Raw genomic sequence first — 27,899 nt, 5'->3', positions numbered from 1 at the left:
GCAGCAAAGGAGTTAAGTAACTGCCAACCTCTAAAATGCTTCCCATCCAATGGAAAACCAGGGCGGGTTTTGTTTAAATTCCTTTCGGTGGCTTGTAGAAACATTGGACTTTCTAGAAGGTTCTCAAGGTGTTTAGTTAGTGGTATTAGAATGGCTACTCTCAGTGCTATGGTAAGTGGAAACTAAAGTAGTAGTGTAAATTGGTATTCATGTATTTTATCTTAAGCTCAGCTAGACCTGACACAATCAAATGGTTCAGTCACATGTTCAGTGGTAATAGCTGTTAGCACAGTTTATATTGTTTAGATGATGTCTTGTATACATTAACAGTCCATTGTATGCGCAAAATATAGCTATACGCACCAGTTAAGCTTTCCATTTCCATGCATGGTAGGCAATCCCACGTTCCCAACCTCAATCCTTAAGGCACATTTAGCAGGGGAGGTTTTAGTGATCTCCAGGTTTCAGCACAGATGGTTAAATCCAAATAACTGAGGTATCTGTTAATTCACCTGGACTCAAGCATGGATATCACAAAAAGCATATGACTATAAAGATTATTTGTCCAATATGTCTGGTGGCAACAAAAATCTGGTCATTGTGTGGGTACATGATCAATTGCTCCCAAACACTGTAAATGGATAAAAACAATTGTTCAGATTAGTTTGATAAACCAAACAGCTTTTACCAATTTATCTGAATCATCATTGTTGGTTTTCTAGAATTTGGGAGCAAAGGGTTGAATGTCATATGCTCCCATACATTACCAGAGTTTTGTTCCCACCAGATTGGACAGAATAATCTGTAGGTGTGTACCTTGAGAGCCGATGTTGGGAGCGCCTGATGTATTTGGTTGCTTGAGTGTTAAGTGAGAGCGTTTTAATTTCAACCCAAGGAGTACACAAAGTATGGTTCTGATGCAGTATCAAGAAATAATAATAGAAAATATATAACCATTCACCAACATCACCACCAGACATAGGGCCAGATTCTCTAAGCTTCAAAAGTGATAAAATGGAGAGTGATAAATAGCCAGCCAATCAGCTCCTGTCTGACATTTTTCAAACACAGTCTGTGACATGGCAGGTAGGAGCTGATTGGCTGGCTGTCTATCACTCTCCATTTTATCACTTTTGAAGCTTAGAGAATCTAGCCCAGAATTACTTGAAAGTTAAAGATGCTCAGATCAGATTATCTCTAAATTACTTTATTGTGATTTCTTACTGGTGTGTGTGTGTGTGTGTGTGTGTGTGTGTGTGTGTAATAGGTTGATTTATTTGCAACCATGCAACAGAGCCAGGTCATGAATGTGATGAGCATGTTTTCCAACTTTCCTCAACTAGCACCTTAGGAAGCCATAAGGCCCATGCACGCTAGAAGATTCTTTCCAATATGGTTGGTTGGAATGAAAATCTGGAAATATTTGGGAGCAAATGACAATTGACCATTTAGGTTTGCTCCTAAACCTGGAAAATAGATGAAAATGGTGATTAAGACAAACTAGTTAAATCTATTGTGCATGTGACTGCTTTTGTCCATTTTCTAACTTTTGGGATCAAATGGTTGATTGTAATTTCTTCCCAAAAATTTTCAGATTTTAATTCCACTCAACCAGATTATAAAGATAATCTTCTAGTTTGTATGGGCCTGTAAGCTTGAAAAGTGATAAAATAGAGAGTGCCAAACCATCATCCAATTAACTCCTAACTGCCATGTTACTGCTGTAATTGTGAGGGGTATGGGTTGATCACTGAAAGTCGACACCTGAAATAGGTTGACAGGGTTGGAAGGTCAACTCTAGCATTAGGCTGACAATGGCAAGGTCAACAGCCAAAGCTCAACGTTTTGACATACTGTAGTCGACAAGGACACCATCAAATTGTACCACGTCCCCTCACATTGCTTCTTCATGGTTCCTTGCTGCGCTTGGCACACTTTTTTTTTTTTTTAAATTCTCCCATCATGTCGTAGTGCACGGGTTCTCAAACTTGGTCTAAGAACCCCACATAATTCACATTTTCCAGGTCACCCTACAGGTACACTCATTACTCATTGACACATTTTAAAAGATCCACAGGTGGAGCTAATTACTTTACTCGTCCTTCTGTGAGGAGACCTGCAAAACATGCACTGTGTGGGGTCCTGAGGGCCGAGTTTGAGAACATGTACCGTAGTGGATGGTAGGGCATGAAATCCCGCCTGTCGGTTAAAAAAAAAAAAATTTTATGTGGACCTTTTTGACTGTCGACCTAATGCTTGTGTCCAACTTCAGTAGTCGACCCATGACCGTATCCCATTTCAAGTTATCTTTATTACATAGAAAGGGGAACGTTGCGTGTGGGTTTTTTCTTTTTGCAATGTACACAATATGCAAAGAAATTGGGGAAAATATTGAGGCCCACTTCTAATTGCAATTGGCATGGCGTTTTGCTTTCTGTAAAATATAAATGATTACCGGTATCTGCTAGATTTTATAAACATGTTGTTCTGACTACAGCTAATTCGTTTTTTCTCTGAACACACAGCATGATGCACTGATCTATCTCTTGATATTAGCCATTGTCTGCGCTGCAGGGCCAATGCAATATGTCTAGGAAACATTGTTGTTTAGACCTACTGCTGGTACAGGCTTGCTGACATGCCCATGATATATCTCTCCCTCTCCCATGTGCACATTTCATTGCTTGCTTCAGATGGCAGATTTTGTGTGTAGATTTTATGGGATCCATCTTAGCAAACAGGACGCCAGCATTCACTATACCGCCGCAGGCATCCCAACTACCGCCAGGAGACCAGCACCAGAATCCTGACTGCTGGGATGCCAAACGCAAGTATTTCAGGGTCAATTAGGACCAGCTAAGAAGGAATAGGTTAAGGCACTATTTGAGGGGACTAGGTGGTGTAGGGGGGGTGTTAGGGTTAGCCTGCTTGGTGGGATGGTTAGGCACTTAGAAGGAGGGTGTGATGGGGGTTATATTTAGGTGGTGGTGCATGAGGATTAGGCACTAGCGGGGAGGGTTAGGGTCAGTCTGCAGGGGGGGAGGGTTGGGTTAGGGAGCTAGAAGGGAGGGTAAGTATATTTACCGTAACCCCTGCCAGGATTCCCTCCTTTTGGGTTGTCGGCACCTGTATTCTGAACGCTGGTATCCTGACCGCCCTCATCCATATGTATCCCATTGTAATAACTGGTTAGTAAATATTGTGCGATAAGACAAAAACATCCATACCGAATATACTTTGTTAAATATGTCTTCTTATCTCTGCCTGAATTTAGGTCTGGGAAACTGACAATGCTTTGGTGGGAGGCATAATGGCAATGAAAAAAAAAGCACATGGCCATAGACCACCTCTTGAGGATATTCGTAATGGAGCATTGATTCCTACAAACAAGTCGCCAGCTATGGTAGTTAAAAAAAAAAAAAATGCTTAACTTTTCATTGTGATCTGTAAATAATGTGTTTTTTCTTTTAATATAGAACTGTATCATATCAAAAAAGATAAAAATCTTAAAACAAGATGCTTCTGAAAGAGATGTTTCTGAAAAACTTATATGGCAAGCTAAGGTAATTTGGAACTTTTCATTGTTTGTGCTTTTTTTGTCTTTTTTTACATTGATTATTCTGTATTTGATGTAATTAAGACACATGGAAAAATAATTCTGTCCAATACTATTTAAATGGCATTCCTGTGAACACATATGCCAATCACAGGGTCCTAGGCAAAGCAATGCACTGGGGCTTGTACTTAAGTAAAAAAAAAAAAAAATCATAACTTCCTGCGGTCTCTCGCCTGTTATCAGCCACCCAGCATTTAGCATGCTTACAGCCAGTAACTGTTTGGCTACAGGCCAGTAGAGAATATTTCCTGGCCATTCTGATTTAGCCTCCAGAGGCACCAGCAAACCACTGCTCAAAGGCCCCTAGAATTGTGCACTGCCAACAGCCTGTCTGACACATAAACAACTTGCCCTGCACTGATGAGATTAAATCAAGCTGAAAATGATTCTAGTGGAATATGTGCCAACTCAAGTCCATGCCATCCTACAATAACTGAATGAGACTCGCAGGATTGCCATGCTGTATGAGTATAGATTTAAAATCTACCTGACTGTGTGTGTGTGTTCTATACCTCTGTCCTTATCAGTGGCGTAACTATGGAGGGTGCAGGGGGTGCAACTGCTATGGGGCCTGAGGGCTAAGCAGGCCCCTGTACCCATTAGACCTTTCTTATTAGGTAGCCGCAGTGCCGCCGTGGCTTCCCTCCTTTTCTTCCCCTGCAGTCACCACATGCCGTGCGTCCCCCCCCCCCTCTCTCTCTGCCAGCAGCATCTTTGGTTTGGCCTATGAAGGGGAGGAGCTGGTCTGGCTAGTCCAGCCTTTGCTCTACCTCCCTGATGCTGCCGGGGCTCAACGTCACTACCTGGTGCCCAGCCCCGGCGCGAAAAAGGAATGCTGCTGGCAAAAAGCCCCGGGGAGGGGGGCCCATAGCAAAATTTTGCTATGGGGCCCAAAGAGTTCTAGTTACGCCTCTGGTCCTTATGATACCAAACAGTACAGGTTTTCCAGGTCTCATCACAGGTGACCTAATTGGCTCTACCTCTGGATATCTTAAAATGTGCCAATGAGTCACCTGTGCACATGCTAGGTGGCCTGGAAATTGTGAATTATTTAGGGTCCTGAGAACCAATCCTCTATAGTAGAGATGTTTTCAAGTTAGGCAATCTCCGACAAGCCATGTTTTGCGGATTTCTGTCTGTGTAAGCAGGTCAGATAACTACTGACTCAGCAAAATTGATTTATTCCCCTGTGCATGATTAAGGAAATCCATAAAATATGACCAGTTGTTGTTGGTAATTTAGCATGGTGCTTGTTACTGTGAACCGTTGGCGGCATCCTTTGTCGTCTGTTCATGCAGCTCAATCTGAGGATATCGTCAATGACCGCACAGTACTACTGGGCTACAGACAATATAGTTAGAAATAGTTCAGTGTGTATGCACTATATTATTTATCAGGGAGTTTCAGGCAGTTCAAGGGAAATAATTGATGATGACATTGCATCATTGGTAATGATGTCTAATGGGCCCCATACATCAGCAATCACAATTTATGGATTTCCAGATCCAGGGATTTTTTGGCCAGATAAATGGATTTTACAATCTATCTGACTTTGCCCACACATTACAGATTTATTTCAGTGATCAGCAGATTTTTGCATCTTCATATCTGGAAATTGCCCAATCGATTGTCATTTCAGCTGTTCATAATGTAAATAGATGAAGAAGACGAATTGGGAATGCCCACACATATAAAAAAGATCTGCAGATAATACAGGTTGAGTATCCCTTATCCAAAATGCTCGGGACCAGGAGAATTTTGGATAACGGATTATTCCGTATTTCAGAATATTTTAATATTTCAATGATGTATCTTGCATTTATGTTATACATATACAACAAACACATTAAATAAACACAAATATATTTTATTTGTGCATAAAACAAGGTTTCAAAACATGAAACAAAGTTTGTGTGCAATCTCAGGCACTGAATTTAAATGCCAAGCAATCATTGTCTTGTACATATATAGTGCCAGTTACATATCATTCCCTCAGTAGTGCTGTTACAGATGTCCCCAGTAAGTTTTTAGCAAAAAAAAAAATTTTGGTTCACTTTCTGGAATGTATGGTTTTCGGAATAATTCGGATAACGGATATTCGGATACGGGATACTCAACCTGTACCAGATTATTAAACATGTTTAAAAACCTGATTAAGCAATCGATTGGCGATTTTGATTGGGATTGCCAAAAGGGGGAGCCCACACATCTAAAATTAATTGTGGCAATCATCTCCATATCTGAAAATTGTCACAATTAATTGCTGATGTATGGGGCCCTTAATGTGTATGCAACTTTACACACTCTCTGTTGTACTCTGCATGTAGGGGAGGTCTATACTCCCTGGTGCTGTTTCAGTTATTTTGTGGGCACCCAAATGTAATAAGCGCTCACCTAAACTATTCATTTGTCACCCCCATTGGGAACATATGGCCGCCCGTATGTATGCCCACAATTACCGTTTAGCCATGCTCCAATTCCTTCTCAAAAACAAAGGTCTTTTTCCCGGGGGTGCCGACAGGGTGACCAGGCCCTGGTAAAATGGAAGGGGCGTGGTCACCAGGCGGGGCCTCTGGGAGGGTGTATGGCCACATCCCAGTGAAAAAACAAAACTCCATTTGGGCGGGTGGCATTGCACACAGAAGGAGAGAGATCATGACAGACTGTTGCTGCAGCTGTATCTCTGCCCTGCTCAGCACATGGTGTTGAGCTGGGGTGAGAGACTGTGCTGTCATCTGTCTGCCCACTGCCCGGCTCCCTGCAACTGGGTAGGGGGGACCGGGCCCCTCCAGCAGACCGGGGCCAGGTAAAAAGCAACCCCCCCCCCCCTCCTGCGAAACTGACTTTCACACATTTCAGCTTATACCTCAGGAGGCTACAAGATGAAATGTCTACCCTGTCTAGTGACAGCTGTGGCAAACAACAATTGCATCGCCCCCCCACGCTAAAAACAGTCTCATTACTTTTGCATAAGTGTGTGTGTGTGTGTGTGTGTGTGTGTGTGTATATATATAATTTAATATAATTGAGTTAATTTTTTTTTTTTTTATTTGAGCTGCCAATAAGTATAGATGTGACGATGAAAGAGGAAAGTCTCTGCCAGGCATTTTCTGAGGTACTAAACCATGTGGATGAAATTGATGTCACCAATCCGCAGATCTGCAGTGAATATGTGAACGACATCTACACTTACCTGAAACAGTTAGAGGTTTGTCGTTTACATTAGTAGGAGGGAAATCTGTAGGAACTTATTTGATCCCCTGTTTCAATTTACCACCTCTTCCATGAGAAGTCAGTGGAGATAAATATCTGTAATGTGGTCTGGGGTGGGATTTGCCAGGAATGTGGTAAATGTGTTTGTAGTCATTTTCTATGAGACAAACAGATATACTGGCCTATTGTTGTTTTTTTTTCTCTCCAGGTTGAGCAATCTGTCCGTCCACATTACCTACAAGGGATGGAGGTGAATGAACGTATGCGATCCATTCTTGTAGACTGGTTAATGCAAGTTCATTCCAAATTTCAGCTGCTAACAGAGACTCTGTACATGACTGTTACTATTATTGACCGCTTCCTCCAGGTAAGCTACATCTTTAGTTTAATCCTATATAGCCATTCCTATGTTGGGGCTAAAGGTGCCCATACATGGTACAATGGTGCTGTGCGATGCGCGCTCCCGTGGACATCCCATCGCACAGCACATAAAGTATGTGCTGCCCGTGCTTTTAGTACTAGATTGCATCATATCTAGTACAAAATGTACAGTGCTGTAGCACATTGCATAGCATCTAGTACAAAAAGCATACAATCTAGAACTAAAAGCACAGAGTTCATCGCACCGTGTATGGGCACCTTAATTCAGCATGGATCGCTAATTAGAGAATTCACAAATCGAGCGGTTATTGAACGACTGTGATGCGTACTGTACCCATTGCGCATGCACAAGGAGAAATAGTACCAGAAAATGTGAATCCACTCAGTTTGACTGACAGGAAGCCGGTGTTTCTGGACGGTAACCTGCCTTTTTTTCTAGAAGTGTTTGAAAAATGCAGGCATGGCCAGGCATTTGAGGAGGTTCTGTGACGTCAGCGCTGACCATTTCCAGTCTCAGTCACAGATTAGTGGCAACCTCAGACCTACTCACAATTGCACAGATGGCAAAAACTCTTCGACGGTTTTGATTTGCTAGTAGATATCAATCAGGGATCCATTCACAATTCTCTCACAGTTTAGCTTTTCTCTTTGTCTGGGTGGTGGCTTACCAGTTGCACTCAAATGCAAATTCTTACATTAGCCATTCATGCTGTCTTAGCTCCTTTGTGTCATGCAGGGAATATTTTGGGGTTTGTTTTTTCTTTTTCTATAGCTGGGAAGGAAATTGATGTTTATTGTTGTATAAATTCAGTTTTACAATTTTCTTAAGGTTTACCCTGTCCAAAGGAATAAACTTCAGCTGGTAGGAGTAGCATCACTTTTTATAGCTTCAAAATACGAAGAAATGTATTATCCAGAAATCGCAGATTTTGTGTATGTAACAGACAAAACCTATTCCAAAGCTGAGATCCGAGAAATGGAGAGGACTATACTTGAGAAGTTGAATTTTGATTTGGGAAGACCATTGCCAATTCATTTCCTTCGGAGAGCATCCAGGTGTTGCCATGTATGTAACTCAACTTTACATTTGCAAGCTGAAAAATGTGTGTATGTCCAACTACTTTGCAATTGAAGCCTCCATGCACTGTTGCTTGCATATAATATAACTTTTGTATTCTAATGGGCCAGTTGTTAATGCAGTATTTGCCGCAAAGTACCAATGTTTAATACTTTGTGAATGCACCAAACCTGTCCGCAGTACAGGTCTGAGATACTGCGTTCTAGAATGCAGCTCTACTTGGTAATGCAGGTAGGAGGTGCGACCTCTGCTGAATTAATATAACAGTCCAAATATCCAAAGAGATTGGCAAATGTTTTGAGCCTTGTAAGATCTTTGGGATAATCACAAAATAATGAAAACCGCACATTATAGAACTCCAACAGGTATGAGACATACAATATTTTAACTTTGTGTGAAATCTGATCTTGAAATTTTTTTTTTTTCTATTGCTAAAAAACAGTGTATGGGAATATTCTATTGACCGTGGTGTTTGCGCATAAACTGACAGCCCCATAAGCACACAAAGCATAATTCCTCATAAGCAACCCTTAAAACATGGGATAACGCATAGGTCTGGGATCTTATCCTGGATCCCATGTGTTTTTGGACAAAGAAAACAAGCTGTATTAATAGAGACTGATACTTGCCATTGGGTTACAATGCGAATGTCAGCTCATATTATTGGTTTTTATTTTCAGCCAAAAATTTACTGGCTAATAGGATACTCGCCTACGTCCTTATTTTCATTAGAGATGTGCAGGTTCTGATTTACTCTGATTTGAAATCAGAATCTTATTGGCTGTCATGTGATTTAGGATAGCCAATAAGACCCTGCTTTGAAATCAGAACCTGCACATCTCTAATTTTCATCATCTGTTTTTCTTCTACAATACCCATGGCAGCCCTAACATTGGGATTTCATCCCTCTCCTTGTAGCTAGACAGGTTACTTTTTTTTCCCAGGGACCTCCCCTTCCGGTATAAATCCCTGCTCCTCCCATTCCCTGGTGTCGTGTGTGTTTGTTGTGGTTTTTTTTTCCTTTCTTTAGTAGAGGCAGGTTAAGTTACTGTACTTTTGTTTATGGGCTCACCTTTAGAAACAGGAGGTCACTCTGGGGTAGAAGCAGCATGGGAGCATTACCCTAATCGGGTTCCTGTCCAAGTTATCCTGGAGAAGCTGTCAGCATTGGAGCCTGGTATCTGTAAGACTCCAATCTCAGATATCAGCACAGCCGTTCTTACTGCTTAAACGGGAACGCTGAGATAGCATGGGACGGCTGCAGGCATTGCACACTTCCGCTCCGGTGGGCGTCTTTCTGGTAGAACACTACGACTACCAGGAGGCTCTGCGCTTGAGTACTTCCGGCCAGCGTCGGCGTCTGCACACTTCCAGGTGCGCTCTGCTGTATATTTAAACAGACTGCAGTGTCAGAATATGGTGGAGGCAGTTGGCAGCGTGGATGGTCTGTTACCCTTTGTAAGGTAGGATGATGGTGGGTTTTTCTTATACATATATTATACTGTTTGGACAAGCCTTATAGGTTTCTATGTTCATGCAGTTTTTTCTGGTGCTGTATGATGGATCTGCCTCCACCCCCCCCCCGGGGTAATATGATTGCTCAGTGTCTCCTTTTCATCAGCGATGAAAAGGAGACACTGCTACGGGGCGGAGGGGGAGCGCAGCCGCAGCAGACGCTGCTGCTGTCACTTTGTTGGGAGGAGGGAGCGAGCAGCGGCACGGGGCTGGGGAGATCAACGCTGACCTCCCGGCACAGCGATCGCCGGGGAAAGCCGCTGGTCGCAGGAGCATGCTCCAGCGACCATTAGGGAGTGCACACGGGAGCGCGCAGCTGGCAATTTATCGCTCAGCGACCATATTCCCAGCGATTTACATGAAATTGCACCCGTGTGTACTCACCTTTAGGGAGTTATAGTTGTTTTATTTCAGTAGAGTTATAGGCTTTTTCTTTTACTTTTTCATAGTGTTCCTTCTGGACCTAGGAAAAAATCTACTAAGAAGGAACATAGTAATCTTAGTTGTATGGCTTGTGACAAGATATTTGAGTCCACTCAAGGCAAAACTTTGTGTGAGAACTGTGAACCTCAACCTACACAGGGCAGCCGAGAGGTATGTCGGGCCTGGTAAATTTTGGGGGTGTGGCCTAAATAGGGATTTGGCCACCCCCCCCCCCCCAAAAAAAAAAGTGGGGGTGTGTGGAAAGAAACACTCTAAAGTCCCCCCCTTCCTCGGCAGCAGCACACACCCACAGCTATAGGTGCCTGCTGTTCTTGCCGGTGAGGGACAGAAGGGGAAGGGGAAGGGGGGTCGGCCCCAGAGGTGGGATTCAACCGGTTCGCACCGGTTCTGCAGAACCGATACCTAATATACGATCGGTTCTGCAGAACCGGTGGCTAAGGAGCGCTGCAGACGCTCACAAGGTACTTGAAGCAGGCAGCTGTGACACCCGGGCAGAGAGCTGCATGCTGCCCGGCTGTATATTGACAGCGGGTCCACTCCGCCACTGTCCGCGGCTATTTTAAATGCTACTGCTGGACCTATTGCGGTCCGGCAGCCAATAAGGAGCGGCAATGGGGGCTTCTTATTGGCTGCCGGCTGCGAGCTCCTACTGTCTCTCGGTCCAGCGGGAGAATTCAAAATAGCCGCAGACCTGCTTTCAGCACGCAGGTCTCTGCCCGCAGCCCGGCTGTCAAAGCTCCTTACAGCGCCTCTCCTCTCTATTAGCCGCGCGCTCCATGGTGGCAGTCATCCCTGCAATCTCCTCCTCCACACTTAGTGTTTGGAGTGTGGACCCGGCGGATGACCGAGAACCCCTCACTCACTCTCACTCCTGGAATCCCTGGCACTGGGACAGATGCCTGTATTTACCGCTGAGCAGGTAGAGCCTCTCTGTGATACTCTCCAAGATGCTCTCTCTCTGACACACTCTCTCTTGATTACTATTTTAGTGATGTGCTTTCGATTATAGCCTTCTATGTACCTTGTGCTTACATGGCCCTCCACACCCAACCTGGTATAACATCCTTGAGTTTGTTTTGGATTTCTCACTATAATAAATGATGAATTCAACATGAGCCGTTGGAAAAAAGGGCTCCTCTTCATATAAAGGTTCGGAAAATTTAGAACATGTGGTGTAGAAGCTAAGAATCATTTCACCTCCATTGTATCTCTCATTTGTTTTTATTTATTTTTTGTTACTTTGACTCACTTGGAAGGTATAAACCCACTTTTATTGAAAGCCATGCAATTATTGTGACTCATTATATTTCGGGTACTGCCATTGTATTGTTTCAAATCTTATACCTGTATATACCTTCACATTGTATACATGCACATTACTGAAGTGCTTGACGTATTCTGATGCAAAAGCTTCCATGGGCCCAGTGGAGGATGAGAGTATTTCAATGGGCAATTCTACTGCATCTACAGAGAGGTATTGTCAACAGAAGAATGATAAGCCTATCTATCAAAGTAAGAGAATCTCTAACCTGGTGGACAGAAGCGGCACTAAGAAGCCGAGCAACTCCTTTACAGTCGCCTCGGTTCCTGATCATTACAACCAATGCAAGTCAATCAGGTTGGGGGGCATCTGGACAAAAAGAGCATCTTATATCATCGAATTGGAGAGAAGCTGAAGCTGTTTGGAGGGCAGTCAAAGCATTTTCTCAGAGGATCATGCAGTTGCATTTAAGAATCTTTTCCGACAATACGTCAGTAGTGGCGTATATAAACCATCAAGGAGGCACCAGCAGCAAATCACTCATGATGGTGATCTCAAAGCTCTTAACTTGGGCAGAAGAGAATTTGATGTCCTTGACGGCTATATTCATGCAAGGGGAGCAGAACATTCTAGTCTATTTTCTCAGTCATCACGAGATTCTTCCCGGAGAATGGGAATTAAACGACAGAATTTTCAAAGAATTGACTGTCATGTTTGGAGTACCAAAAGTGGATCTAATGGCTACTCATTTGAACAGGTAGGTGAAGACATTCTTTTCCAGATACTATCTTCCCCAGACTCCCGCTGTGGACACCTTCTCAATTCAGTGGAAATGGGGAAAATCGTACCCCAACTGACATGTCCAAAGTACTGAAGAAAGTGATAGACGACCAGATAGAAGTAATAAAAATTCTTCCCTTTTGGCCTCGAAGAGCATGGTTTGCGATGGTGTTGAGGCTAGCAGTAAAAGGGCCCTGGACTCTACCAGTGGTTCCAAACCTATTATCACAGAGAAAAATATTACACCCAGACCCAGAAATCTTCGCTTTAACGGCATGGAGATTGAGAAGAACTCTCTAAAACATAACTTGATCTGAAAGACCTTTCTATCAGTTTTGCTACAAGCAAGAAAGAAATTGTCATCTGTAGCATATTACAGGGTTTGGCATACCTTCATTAACTGGAGAGGATTGCAAAAGACAATACAAGAAGTCCCGTCTGCTGATGTTCTACAGTTCTTATTTAAAGGATTTACTGAAGGGCTTGCTAATTCAACTTTGAAGGTTCAAATATCGGCCCTAAGTGTTCTTCTAGAAAGAAAATTGGCGGAAGAACAACTTCAATAGGCCTCCAATAAAATTGTTAGTGGCTTTGTGGGACTTTAACTTTATTTTGAAGGCTCTGACGAAATCTCCTTTTTGAGCCTCTGTCAGAAATCTCTCCTAAAGTATCTAACTTGGAAGACTGTATTCCTTGTCGCCATAACTTCCGCGAGGAGAGTTAGTGAGTTACAAGCTCTTTTGGCAGAAGAACCATATTTGAGAGTGCTACCGGACCAAAGTGATCTCTGAATTCTATCTCAATCAGGAAATCTCATTGCCTACCTTTTTATCCTGAACCTAAGGATGAGGAGGAAGAACTATTACATAATTTAGATGTAGTAAGAAGTATTACTATGTATCTGCAAAGGACTGAAGGAGTTAGAAACTCAAGGAGTTTTATTTGTGATCCCAGAATGGGCTAGAAGAGGACTGACTCCTACCAAGCAAACCATTGCGAGATGGATAAGAGAAGTAATCTCATTCATTTACAAGATGGAAGACCGAGAAGTTCCGGCTATCATCACGGTACACTCTACTAGGGCTACGGCAACATCATGGGCTTTGAAGGCGAAGGCTTCTATCAAGGATTTTTGTAACGCTGCCACTTCAGTGGCAAACGCAGGATTTTCAGAAGGGGGTTTCCAGAGGGGCGGAGCAAAGCACGGAGATGGACACTTAGGTGACCCAGTATATGCCGGGTCAGTTAAAGTATTATAGATAGACCAAATGTATATAAATAATAAGAAAAATTATTTCATACATACATACATACATACATACATACATACATACATATCAACAGCAGTGTAGGCCCCTGGGCCTAACAATGTATTGGGGCCCCTACCGATCCTCCAGTGGTAGGGGTGGGGAAAGCTTTGATGTCCCACAGGTGGTAGGAGGCAGAGGCGTAACTAGAACTTTTGGGGCCCCATAGCAAAATTTTCAAAGGGCCCCCCTTGTACCACTGTCGCTACAATGCCCCTTAGGGGGCAGAATAAGGGGAATGAGAGACTAAGAGTCAGGTAGTCAGGGAAAGAGAGGGAATGTGAAAAAAGAGAGAGGGTGTCAGATAGAGAGGGAGAGGAGCAAGAGTGAAAGGAAGGTTAAGAGCAGGAGTCAGAGAGAATGTCAGGGAGGTGAGGGGGAGGAGGAATAGAGGGCAGGTGAGATCAGAGGGGCTGTTGGAATGCGAGACAGACAGAGAACAAAAATGGAGGGAAAGGGAGAGCAGGAGTTTAACCCCCCATTACAGATTGCACCTCCCCCTCCTTCAGTATATACTGCTTGGTACCTCCAGGCTAGCAGCAGTGGAACGGCACCAGATCTCCGCATCATCGTGGGTCCCCTCTGCGGCGCCTGCTCCTTACATCATCTTCGGGACTCCTCAGCTGCGCGGGTCCCCTCTCTGGCGCCATTGCTGGGTCTCCTCAGCAGCGCCGATCTCTATTCAGTGTGGGCACCGACATCCACATCAGTGCCTCTGTGTAATCAGCGCTGCCAGGCCCGGGTCCCCACACACAGAACCAGCGGCAGCACACCATTTCCACGCCGGGGCTGGTCACCAGTTAGTGACGTTGAGCCCCGGCAGTGTCAAAGAGAGAGGGGAGAGCAGAGGCTGGATTAGCCAGACTGGCTCCTCCCCCTTCATAGACCACAACATAGCGCAGCAGGCGGGCCGGGCAGAGGAGGTACGGGACTTGGAGCAGGAAAGGGATGAGGCATGGGACGGCTGCACTGCCAGGCTAGGCACTAAATAAAACATTCTTAAGGGTGCAGGGGATGCCTGCTGAGCCCTCGGGCCCCCCAAAGGTGCGGGCCCCATAGCAGTTGCATCTACTGCACCCTCCATAGTTACGCCACTGGTAGGAGGTATTATATCAACAGCTCAGCATGTAGGGCCTGGATTAGTAATTTCCACTAATTACCCCTTTACTGCACAGATGGTGGGAGAAGAGGGCATTGGGCTGAATGAAGGGGCCCTGATACATAACTTCCAGGGTTGTACAGGATGTTTAATATGCAGAGGAGGTGTGTATAGTGGAGTGGGCTTATTATTCATAATTTTCTAGTGGGAGGACAGCTTGCTTGACTGCAGATATCTCCAGTTCCCGGTAATAGATTTCTTAGATTTTAATGGAATTAAAAACAAGAAAATACCACCTACCAAATGTTATTTGAGGACTAGGGGATGAGAGTTCAGGAGGAAGAGCAATCTGCCAACGAGTATATAAAACTACATACCAGGTGTGTGGAGCTGGAGCAGTAACCAGCTGCTGGAAGGCTGTGATAACTCTGGTTCTGGGAACAGTAGAGACAAGCTACTAGTGTCCATCAAAGGAGCAGAGTCCCAGCTTTAGGAATATACCCTCAGAAAAACTCGAAGTTAGACAGAACCTGAAATATCTGACTCGGAAAAGCAATCAACAGGCTTGGATGGGGACCACTGCTTTGACGTCAGATATCTCCGGTTCCCAAGGGCCGATTTTTTAAATTCTTGTACCTATGGAAAGAGGGGACCCTCAGCTTTCAGCCTAGGGACCTGAGACTCCTGGGGGGGTTTCTAGGTACTCAGAAACCCCCCCTGCGTGCGCTACTGCACTTGGTTCTCAATACATACCTTTTTTCTAGACCTTATGAATTTAAATGTGTCTACTCCTCAATTCGGAGGCCAGGAACGTGGAAAGACACACGAAAAGACACCAGGGAATGGGAGGAGCAGGGAGTTATAAGGGGAGGACTCTGGGGAAAAAAGTAACCTGTCTAGCTACAAGGAGAGTGATGAAATCCCAATGTTAAGGCTGCCATGGGTCTCTAAGAAGAAAATGAATTATCTGTGAGTATAATCCGATGTTTTGACTTTGGTAACTATCATTTATGCATCTGCGCAATTGTTCTAACTTTGCTACATTTCATTACCATGGGGCTTGCATTGTCTTATGTACAATAAATGCTTTTTACCATTTGTGTATTATAATTATTATTATTTTTTTTTTTTTTAATAGGCTGAGGTTAAGCAACACAGTCTTGCCAAATACTTCATGGAACTTACCTTGCTGGATTATGACATGGTGCACTACCAGCCTTCCATAATAGCAGCTGCAGCTCTTTGCCTTACACAAAAAGTTCTTAACTGGGGTACCTGGGTGTGTATTTCAGCTACAGCAAGTATTCAAAGTCTTAAATGTTTCTTTTATTACCTCTCATAATTAGAATACTACGGATCTATTTAAATACATTTTTAGACCGTATTGTAAGGGTGGTGGTGTGATGTACAGTGTTCACTCTAGGACCTATTCAGTGCTAAACTACTGGGTTATTAACTTTTACTGCCATGCTACAGGCTGTTTGAAAAATGACAGTTAGGAGCTGATAGGTCATTTATCAATTTCCATTTTATCACTTTTTGCTTACTACTTCTTGCCCTTACTCTTTCTTCTAAATGTATTTAGGCTGAGCGCCATTAACCTATCTGCCAGCAGCTTTGCTGAGAATGTCCAGGCTCAGTTACAGAAGTTTAAATAGTGAATGGACCAGCGCTCTAGCTCTAATGATGTATCCCAGATATGTTGTGGAAAGTTTTTCTCAAAAAGCCTTTTGGAGTAAGGATGTGTCTGTGTGTTGCCACTGATAGGATGGACACATGGTATGTGGTGAATTAAATACATTTATTGGTACAGATCATATGATGTATTTAAAATAGCATACATACAAATGATACTGGTTGGGTGATGGGGGAGAGGTCTGTGAGTCCAACCTTGCTGGGCATAGGTAGGTTTTTGAGCAAAATGCCAATACACCTCCTGCGGTGACTGGTCTGTTTTGCACAAGTAGGTGGAAAGTCTTGGGGCTGGGATATGCACACAGCTCCCGCTGGTGCTGGGTGTATAAATGTCACTGGGGGTCGAGGAAAGTGCAACAGTGTCGCCAGGAGCCAGCCCGTCCCGTGGTCTCGGCGGTGCACTTCACACTTACCTGATACCCTGGAGGCTTCTACGTTCCGACCGTCGCTCTGTGTGTCTTCTCCCACTGGTGCCTGCACAGCTGTGCGGGTGCACCAGTGTAGGTATCCACAGTGCCAGACGCACTTCCGGGTCCCTATGTGAAGCGTTCACCGGGGTAGTGAGGCACTGGAGTAACACTCGCTCAACTCCCGGTGGGGAGGAGTTTGAATTTGAGTTTGAAGAAACTCAGGGAGCCCGAGGTGTGCTCCCACCACCACCAGTGCTGTGCCTAAACACGTGCAAAGGGGGCAGCCGTACGAACGTGTGGGCCCTCTCCCAAAGGAGAAAGGCCCCATGGTTCCCCTAACCCCCCTCAACCATAAGGCCGAGGAAGGGAAAAAAGGGATTGGTGGGTCCTCCTCGCCGAAGCTCAGAGAGACCTGCGTTTCCTCCACCCCCGGAAGGGATTTGGACGGTGGGTCCTCCGCACCCGAAGGTTTGGAGAGACCCGCATAGGCTTCCCTTCGCCTTGCGGCTCGGGGTTGCCCTCGAGGGGACCAGGACTCTCCCCAAAAGGTGAAGAGTCCCAGTCACGTTTGGGGAACGGAAGGCCTGTTAGGGACAGCCGCACTACCCAAATCAAAAAAACGTGACAAACTAACGAAAAACGTGAAGTGCTCAAAAGTGCAAATCAAAGCAAGAAATAAAAAGAGGCCCTAGACAGAAGGCCGGGGTGGGGGTGTAAAAAATTGTCCTACCCCATCCAAAAGGACGAGGTAAGGACGTGTAGCCTAACCTAGAGGGAAGTGCGCGGTGCAAGTGCCATTCAGTGCATGGTGCTGGACATCACCAGTGCAAATCAGGCACCCCCGAGTTACCCCGGGGGCACAGTGCAGGCTCGGGCTCCAGGCAGCCGACCAGTCAGCGTCCGACCAAGTGTTTCTCCGCCTCACCAGCAGGCCCTTTCCGGACCCCCCGGCATGGGAATGGATACTCCACCGGGCTTTTCGATGAGTCTCCTCCGCAGTGGCCATAGACCAACTGAAGGAGAAGAAAAACACCTACTCAGTCCCGACGTTTCACCTCTCCCAGGGATTCAGTACTAGGCTGGGCTTTTCGCTGTCTCACTGGCTGGGAGTTTCTGCTCCCCCAACCAGGGACAATCTACTCAGTCCCAGCTTTTCCCGTCCTCCTGGGAGTGGATACTAGACCGGGCTTTTCGAGTGACTCTCCCTCAGAGGCTATAAACCCCCGAACAAGAGCCCCAACTACTCAGCCCGATGCTTCTCCCCTCCCTACCAGTGGAGAGAACGGTGTTCCCCCACCAGCAGGGCGTAGATACTCAGCCAGACCTAGCACCTGCCCAGAGCATGAAGTGGGTTAGTCCTCAGCTCAGTAGCAAGGTGGTTTAGTCCAGCCTTTCTCTATTCTCTGCCAGGGGGCCATCCAGACCCAACTGATAAGAACAGATACTACACTTGATCTTAGCCAAAAGTGTTTCAGCCCCTGTGGGGCCTTTGTCAAGGATGTTCTGTGTGTTCTGTTCACTGTATTTAAGGAGTTCTCTGTCGGACACACCTCCTGGGGGTAGCACTCATTGGTTCACAGTCCTGCAAATCAAAGGGTGCGTGCCGTGTCGACACCTTCTGTCTTGTTATGGGATTTTAATAAAGGTGCACATGGTTGAGGTTCCTATGGATAGTGGAGTAGTCCTCAAGGATGGGCAATACTTCTGTTTTGGGTGGATAATGTATTGTGAAGATGGTATAGCGGAGGTGTTTAAGCTAAGAGTGGACACTAGTTGTGGCGACTAAATGAAACAAAATATATCTTTATGTTGGTAGTCTGTTCTATCCAGTGAATACAGACGGGCTACATAGTGTATAGTGTAATGGTACACTGAATTTTATATATATTTGTGTTACTTGGAAATGCTCCCTAAATTGAAATCTATATTGAGCCCATTTGGTGTTAGTGTCTTAAGCTGAAAAATCCAGAACATTTCCCTTTTTATCTAGGGTATCTGTAAATTCCCCCCCCCCCCCCCCCCCTTCCAGTTTTTCATAGGTGCTTCAATGGCTGTGAACTGTAGTCCTCTTGGGTCGCAGTTATGTTTTTCTTTAAAATGGGATGAAACACTGTGTTGTTCATCTCCCCTTTTAATATTTTTGACGTGTTCATAAAGTCTTGTGCTTAATCTTGTGGTCCTACCTATGTATTCTAGGTTGCAGGTAAATTACCCCTGTGGAATTGCATGTAAGGTGTTCCGAATTGGAACGTCCTGTTGACCGTAGACGAGTGCCAGGATGTTTGTATCTTTAGTACTTGTATTGTTCATACTTTTGCACCCTGAGCATCTCCCACAGTGGAAGAATCCCTTACTGTTGGTCAGAGTGCTTTTTATGGTGGAGGTGGGTTTTATATGTTGTGTGTGTGTGTGTGTGTGTGTGGTTTTTTTTTTTTTTTTTTGGTTAGTTTTTGTTTTAAATCTGGGGCTTTCCTGAACACTAGTCTGGGTTTGTCTTGGATGTGTGTTTTCAGTTCTGGATCTTGCTGCAGTATGTGCCAGTGTCTGTTTAGAATCTTTTTGAGGGTGTGGGCTGATTGATTGCTTGTACTGGGTAATGAAGATGGTTTTGTTATTGTCATTGTCTGTGTTTTTTTTTGTTGTGATTAGTGTATATTTCCATTCTGTACTAAGGACATCTTGTTGTGCTGCTTCCACTAAGTCTGTGTTATAGTGTTTGTTTAAGAATTGTTGTTTTTTAGTTCTTTTGACTGTCTCATAATCTGATGTTTTGGAACAATTACGCCTTATTCTGCGGAATTGTCCTATATGGTATATTATCCAGCCAAGGTTTGTGATGGCCACTACTGTACAGAATGTAGCTGTTTACATCCACATTCTTTTTGTAAGTTTTGGTTTGAAGTTTTACCCTGATCTGTGTGAATTTCTAAATCTAGAAATTGTACTGCTTGTTTGCTGAAGTGTGTAGTGAACTTCAGATTACTGTTGCTGGGTGAATTGGTGTATGGAATCCTCTCCAAATGAAAATGATGTAGTCTATGTATCTCTGCCATAGGATCAAATTGGCACTCCAGTCATGCTCACCCGATATTTTATTATTTATTTACAGTTTCTTATATAGCGCAGCAGATTCTGTTGCGCTTTACAATAGTAGACAGTGATCAGACAAACTGGGTAACAACAGACAGACTTTGGGGTTAGAGGGCCCTGCTGCAAGCTTACAATCTATAGGGATATAGGAGGGAAACACAAGGACAGGCACCAGTAATAGCATAGCAGTTACAAGTCCAGAAGGGAAGCTATATAATACATAAGTGTCTCGGAGGGTTATGCATGTAGAACTTAAATATGATAGGCTTGCCTGAAGAGGTGAGTTTTCAGGGAACGCTTGAAAGTTTGGAGACTGGTGGAGAGTCTTAATGTGCGTGGAAGGGCATTCCATAGGATTGGAGCAGCCTGATGAAAGTCCTGTAATAGTGAATGGGAGCTAGTGATCCGTGCAGGAGAGAGACTCAGATCTTGTGTAGAGCGTAGTGGTCGAGATGGGAGATATTTTGTGATAAGTGCAGAGATATATGCTGGTGCAGTATGGTTAATAGCTTTATATGCAAGTAGAATTGTTTTATATTGAATACGGTAATATACAGGCAACCAATGGAGGGACTGGCAGAGTGGATCAGCAGACGATGAGCGTCTTGCAAGGAAGATCAGCCTAGCAGCAGCATTTAAAATTGATTGCAGTGGTGAGAGTCTGTTCTTGGGAAGACTATTGCAATAATCAATGCGGGATATAATGAGTGCATGGATAAGAGATTTGGTAGTGTCTTGTGTGAGAGGGTCGTATTTGTAACATGATTTGGAGACAGATTGAATGTGGGGAAGAAAGACAGTTCAGAGTCGAGGATGACCCCCAAGCAACGAGCTTGTGAGGTAGGGTAGATTATTGAGTTGTCAACAGCGATGGAGATGTCAGGATGGTAACTGTTCTTAGTTGGCGGGAATATAAGTAATTCCGTTTTGGAAATATTGAGTTTGAGTTGGCGACAGACATCCAAGACGAGATGGCAGAGAGAAAATCATAGACTCGACCAAAAAACACTGGTGACAACTCTGGGGTTGATAGATTTGGGTATCATCAGCATACAAGTGATACTGAAATCCAAAAGAACTGATTAGTTTGCCAAGAGAGGAGGTATAGATTGAGAAAAGCAGAGGACATAAGACTGAACCTTGCGGAACTCCGACTGACAGAGGTAATGAAGAGGAAGTAGAGTTAGAGAAGCGAACACTGAAAGAGCGATCAGATAGGTAAGATGTGAACCAGGAAAGGGCTGTATCATTAAGACCTAGGGAGTGTAGTGTTTGTAAGAGAAGAGAGTGATCGACGGTGTCAAATGCAGCAGAAAGATCAAGAAGAATAAGCAGTGAGTAATGGCCTTTAGACTTAGCCTTTACCAGATCATTCACCACTTTAGTCAGTGCTGTCTCAGTGGAGTGTTGAGAGCGAAAGCCTGACTGAAGTGGGTCTAATAGGGTGTTAGAATTAAGAAAGTTTGTGAGGCGAGAGTAGACCAGTCTCTCCAGTAGCTTGGAGAGGCATGGGAGCTGAGCTATAGGACGATAGTTAGAGAGAGTTAGGGTCAGAATTCAGTTTTTTTAGAATAGGAGTTATCACTGCATGTTTGAGCAGAGAAGGAAAGGTACCAGTAGTAAGAGAGAGATTGCAGATTTTAGTTAAGGTTGGAATAATCACAGGAGATAGATTTTTAATGACTTGCGCAGGTATAGGATCGAGAGGAGAGGTAGTAGAGTAAGAGGATAAGAAGGTCCTCCTCCCACTTAACCATAAATAGGTTTGCATAACTGGGCGCCACTTTTGATCCCATGGCGGTCCCGGTGGCCTGCAGATAAAAGGTGTTGTTAAACCAGAAGTAGTCATGTAACAAAATGTAATCAAGTGATTTGATGATGAATTCAATGTGGTAGAGTTGAGGCTGTTTCCAAAAAGTGTCTGGTGCTATCGAGGCCCTGTTTATGATTGATTATTGTATGAAGTGATGTCACATCGCTAGTGGCTAACCAGTAATCGTCCCTCCATTCAACGTGTTGTAGTGTGTTTAGGATATCGGTAGTGTCTCTGATGTGCGATGGTAGATTTTTCACGGATCCCTGTAAAAAGTTATCAGTGTATTGAGCAAGATTGGCGGAGAGTGATTTAATGAATGAACCAATGGGTCAGCCTGGTGGATTTTTCTGGTCTTTGTGGAGTTTGGGTAAATAGTAGAACACTTTGCTGAAAGTAGAACACTTTGCTGAAAGTAGAACACTTTGCTGAAAGTAGAACACTTTGCTGAAAGTAGAACACTTTGCTGAAAGTAGAACACTTTGCTGAAAGTAGAACACTTTGCTGAAAGTAGAACACTTTGCTGAAAGTAGAACACTTTGCTGAAAGTGTATTCTGATTTGTTGAGGATACCTATCCGTTTGCCCAACACACAGACACATCCTTACTCAAAAAAGGCTTTTTGAGAAAAACTTCCCACAACATATCTGGGATACATCATTAGAGCTAGAGCGCTGGTCCATTCACTATTTAAACTTACTCTTTCTTCGACAAGTTATAGTGGCAGTAAAAATGGGTATCTGTTTGGGTTACTATATTGGAGGCGCGGCCAAACCGGTCCTCGAGATAACCGTCCAGGTTTACCAAATCACCTAGCTGGTGCACAGCTGTAGTCATTACTAACGGTCAATCTTCAAACATGCTGCATTCTTTCCTACTATAGATCCACAGGTTGCCTAGAAAACCTGAACCGTTGGTAGATATTGAGGACAGGTTTGGCCACCTCTGCTATATTGGCGTATGAAAGGGGCAGGAGATAGTGTATATTTACACTACTTAACCGCTTTTTGAAGCATGGTAAATACAAGGTTGTGTGACTCAAGTCAAACCCTCAAGCAACCCAATACCAAAAAGTCTTTGTGGTCTCAGAATGCTCCAGTGTCTCAACTTTTAACCACCTATACAATCCAGCCAACCATAGCTTGTTGCTAGGCAGAACATGTAGTACACACACCCAATTGTGGGTGGACTTTACATGCACAGGCTCCTGCTCAGTGTATGTACAGAACAGGTTTGCATTATTCCTTCATGTGCAGTGCAGCCAAGCTACGGCAAGGATAACCTGCTGCAGACACTTAGGGGGAAATTTACTAAGATGAGTTCTATTTCACATGGGATGTTATGGGCAAGCAATCAGAATCTACTTATTTATCACATTCCAGAAGAGAATAGTATCTGGTTGCCCATAGCAACATCTTATCTGAAATAGGACTCCCATCTTAGTAAATGTCCCCATTAGAGGGCAGCTACTGGGACCATTGTACAAAATGAGGGCATGTCATCCCTGTTATGTAGGTGTGGCGAGGCCAGGGTCTGCGGAATTCCCATTTGCCTGACCTGCTTGATAAACGCTTGTTACACTGTAAAGCAATGACTCTTTTTACTGTTGATACAAAATGGTATTATTTTTATTTAGGAGTGTATAACTTCCCCTGAAATACTTGTGTTATAGTGGTTTCACCAAGCCTGGTTTTACTGTTTTCCTCCAAAACTATTCTAATGTGCTTTTTTTTCCATAGTTTTTACATGCAATGCTTAATACATATTGGGGGAATTCTATTCATATGTACTAATAACGTTAGCTAATTAAATACTAATCCTTTTCTGTGACAGAACACCATTTTACAGTATTACACCGGCTACATAGAAGAAAATCTTCTCCCTGTCATGCAGCACATGGCCAAGAATGTAGTTAAAATCAACAGTAATATGACTAAATATGCTGTGAGTATTTCTTATCGTAAATGGTAGAATTGTGCAGTCTGTATGACTACCCAGTGTTCTTACTACAAACTCCATAAAAATATAACATTGAGAGCCCCTAGGACTGTTCCATCCATAGTGCATAGTATACCTTTCCCGATGGACATGTTGGTTCAATGAGGGATACAGCACCATAGTGAATTGTTAAGCCCAACACACCCTACACCAGTGATGGCTAACCTTGACACTCCAGTTGTTGTAGAACTACACATCCCAGTATGCCCTTCTACAGTTTTGCTATTTGTCCATGCTAAAACTGTAGCTGGGATGTGTAGTTCAACAACAGCTGGAGTGTCAAGGTTAGTCATCACTGCGCTACACAATACCGGCTGAGGCCAGTATAATTAACCGTATCGGCCGCGGGTCCTGATATTGAGCATAAACTGCAAACAATATTGTTCAGTGTCATCTTTGGGACCCGCTTAACATGCAGGTTGTTGGCTATATCATATAGTCAAATTGACCTACATGTACAAGACATGACTGGTATATGTAATTGTTAGCTGGTTCATTTTCACCAGCCACTGGCTCAAGACCCACTTGCCATAGAATAGTGTAAGAAATTATTTCCTGTACCCAGGACGCCAACAAAATGCTGGGTACAATCAGATGACCAATAAACTAATATCTATTTAGTTAAGACGTTGTTTGTGGAGGGTGGACCACGCACTCAGCTGAGGGTCTGGGTTGGGTGTTGACAAATGTATGAGTGGGATGTTTAAGAATCAACGGAGGTCAGATGTGGCGATAATAGGTATTTATTGATTGTACAATTTGTGTAAGGGGGGAGTCATGGGGGTTCCTGGGGTAGTCCTGCTGGTGAGTGGGTGGGGGTAGTCTCGGATAGCCACCGGTAGGATACCTCCACGTCACTCACTAGGGGGAGGGGGTGCTAGGCCGTGTGGTCTAAAAGTCAGTGTCTGGAGATTTCTCACAGGTTGGACCCTATGCTGTGTGTAAGGGGAGCCCTTGAAGGGATGGAGGTAACCTGCAGCACCAACACAACCCCACCCAGGTAGAGCGTGATACACCACTCTCAATATATTTAGCTAAGACGCCATTCCTTCTGCTGAATCTCTAAAGGCAGAGCCAGTACCTGTTGGGAGCACCTGACCTTTTAGCATGCAGAATAGAACATTTTGGGAGGTGGGTTTTGTCAGGAGTTCCCCTAGCATGAATGGCCTCATAGTGGTGTACTGGCTAAATCACCTTATTGTGGTACTGATCCTATATGTTAAGGGATCCGGATGGTAGGACTACAGTTGATAGGTTGATACCAAATGGTTAAAAGGTAGTTATGGTTATGGTCAATACATGAAAAGGGTGACAGGATTTGAATTTTATATACTTTACCATCCATTTCATTTATTAAGTAACAGTTTCTTATGTAGCGCAGCATGTTCAGTTGCGCTTTACAAAAGGAGACAGTGATACAACAAACTGGGTAATTACAGACAGTCAAAAGGTAGGAGGGCCCTGCCCATAAGCTTACAATCTATAGCAGGCATGTTCAAACTGTGGCCCTCCAGCTGTTGTGAAACTACATGTACACATAGCAAGGGTACATTGTACACTAGTTGGTGAGCCGTGTGCTCGGGTATTAACTGACACCCCAAAAAAGTGAAAACGCATGTAGATATATATATATATATATATATATATATATATATATATATATATATATATATATATATATATATATATATATATATATATATATATGGCGGGGGTGAAAGACGTTGCACTCAAACGGATTTGCACTCAAAAGAAGACACCACACGGGGGGGCGTCTAGTCTGACGTTTCGGATGTCACTTTATCAAAGACCAAATATCCAACAATAAGCAGTGAAGCAAAACATACCTTTATACCGTGAGCGTGTCAATCCCATAGCGAGCGGTGCGGGGGTGGTTTTCGCGCTGCTTCCGGGTGCCGCCTGACCTCTCACCCAACGTTGTGGCGTCATGACGCCGGCGTCTCCCCGGAGCTTACTGTGTTGCTTAGCAACCAGCACGCCGAAATCGCCAGCCAATGGGGACACTACAAAACAAAAACATAAGCATGAGACATAAATACAAACGAAGAACCAGTGAAAACACAACATGTAAGCAGACAATAACACTTAAAGACGCGCGGTATAGAGTCCATGGAAAATGCTAGAGAAACATATTAAAGGACAATTGCTCGTTTAGACCCTTAGGTCTCATAGTGTCTAATTTAAAAATCCAGTAAGTCTCTAGCTGGAGCAGTTTTTTACCCCTATCACCGCCCCTCATATCAAATGGTACATGGTCGATGATAACATATTTCAGGCATGCGAGAGAGTGCCTGGCACTGGCAAAGTGCCTGGCAACAGGCTGATCATTTTCTTTGTTGTTAAGAGCCGATTTAATCGCAGAGCGATGGATGGCAATGCGCTCGCGAAACGTTCTGATGGTCTTACCCACGTAGCCCATGCCACACGGGCAGGTGATGAGATAGACCACGTGGGTAGACGTGCAGGATACGGGATGTTTGATGGGTATAGAATGTCCCAAATGGGGATGCTGAAAGACTCTGGTGTGGGCCATGGCGCTGCAGGTAATGCAACCAACACAGCGGTAGCACCCACCGGGCTTCATTTGTGTGTTGGAACTGAGTCGTTTAGCGACATCGGTGTTGACCACCCAGTCTCTGAGGTTACGACCTCTTTTGTAGCACGACATCAAAGAAGAATTTTTTAATTTTTTGAGGTCCTTGTCGCTCTGAATGACAGGCCACAACTGTCTGGACAGTTTAGTAATAACCGTGTCAGCATGGTTGTAATCACGGACCCAACCGATACGATCAATAAGACTGGTAGGCTTGTTTGATTTCTTAAGAAGATCACTGCGAGGAATGTTGTCTACCTTCATTCTGGCCTTGGCCAGAGCAGAGGGGGAATAACCCCTGTCTTCAAATTTTTTGGACATAACGTCTAAATCACTCATAAGCCGATTTTGATCATTAGTAATCCGCTTGACCCTCAAGAGCTGTGAATAGGGCAACCCTCTCTTGAGTGCCCTGGGGTGATGACTACCGGCACTCAGGAGGGTATTACGGTCGGTGGGCTTGGAATAGATGGATGTGGTAAGCATACCATCAGTGATGGTGATACAAACGTCCAGATATTGTATAGATGTCTGACTAAGATTATAAGTAAATTTGATAGGGCAGTCTCGAGCGTTAATATCCAACATCATTTGAACAAATGAGTCCTGTGAGCCAGTCCAAAAGACAAGCACGTCGTCTATATAGCGAACGTAGAGTTTAATGTAGTCGGCATATGAGGATTGAAAAAAGCACTCTTGCTCAATGGCATGCATGAAGATGTTAGCGAACGAGGGTGCGACGGGAGAACCCATCGCACACCCCGTTCGCTGCTGGAAAAACTCCCCATTAAAGATGAAGAAGTTCCTCTCAAGGGTGAGTTCCAGGAGTTTGATGAAGAGTTGGGTGGGCGGACCATCGTAGTCGGGATCTGAATCAAGTATGTTGGTTACGGCCTGTAACCCTGCACTATGTGGGATGCTTGTGTAAAGGCTACTGATATCCAATGAACACAACCACATATTTGGGATGGCAGCTCCAAACTCATTGAGTTTATTGAGAATGTTCCTGGAGTGCCGGTTATCCCCTCATATATATATATATATAATTTTTTTTTATAGCATAGCCATGTCGACCTTGTGTAAACCTTTTGGCCATGTTCACCTAATATACCACACTCCATATTTTAAAACCCTTTTTCTTCAGCTATAACCTGAAATGTGTTATATATTATTATTATTTTTTTTTTTAGTATGTGAAAAACAAATATTCCAGCCGAAAACTTCATCACATCAGCACCATTCCTCACCTGGCCTCTCCTGTATTACTGGGTCTTGCTGCTCCTCTACTCTCTGATTTGTAGCACCTTATGGAAAATAGTCTGCCTTCCAAATATCTTTTAAAGAAAAATAATGTTGGTTTATTTTAAATGTTTGACTGTTTGTTTACATTATTCTAATAAAAATCTAATTATATAAAGTTCTTAATATAAAACCCATTGGCTTTTTATGACTTCAAACAATATTGGTATTTGATTGTAGTAGTTCAGCATTTCAATGTACTGTATGTTCTGTAAACCTGTCCTTATGTTCAAATCCACTCTCCCTGTATGGGTCTGAATTAAACTTAAAATAAGTTTGCACATTG

At 43.8% G+C, this 27,899-nt stretch overlaps 1 protein-coding gene across 3 annotated transcripts; it reads left to right on the top strand.

The window, feature by feature from the left end:
- The first annotated feature begins 17 nt into the window (after positions 1-17).
- LOC146075016 (G2/mitotic-specific cyclin-B2-like) lies at positions 18-27,899 on the top strand. 3 transcript variants are annotated; one of them, XM_083183821.1, is made up of 9 exons: positions 18-171; positions 3,275-3,403; positions 3,477-3,563; positions 6,672-6,824; positions 7,038-7,196; positions 8,040-8,276; positions 15,833-15,973; positions 23,536-23,646; positions 27,505-27,899. In XM_083183821.1, the coding sequence occupies exons 1-9, from the start codon at positions 151-153 to the stop codon at positions 27,613-27,615; spliced, it is 1,149 nt and encodes a 382-aa protein (XP_083039947.1). In that variant the 5' UTR covers positions 18-150; the 3' UTR covers positions 27,616-27,899. The 3 variants fall into 3 exon arrangements, with proteins under 3 accessions (XP_083039947.1, XP_083039946.1, XP_083039948.1); XM_083183820.1 differs by having other exon boundaries at positions 8,022-8,276; XM_083183822.1 differs by lacking the exon at positions 23,536-23,646 and having other exon boundaries at positions 8,022-8,276.

The sequence above is a fragment of the Crinia signifera genome, chromosome 4 (assembly GCF_055691185.1).
Source record: "Crinia signifera chromosome 4, ASM5569118v1, whole genome shotgun sequence".
Taxonomy (NCBI): domain Eukaryota; kingdom Metazoa; phylum Chordata; class Amphibia; order Anura; family Myobatrachidae; genus Crinia; species Crinia signifera.
Note: the sequence above shows the minus strand (reverse complement) of the source record. Positions and strands in the feature narration are given on the sequence as shown.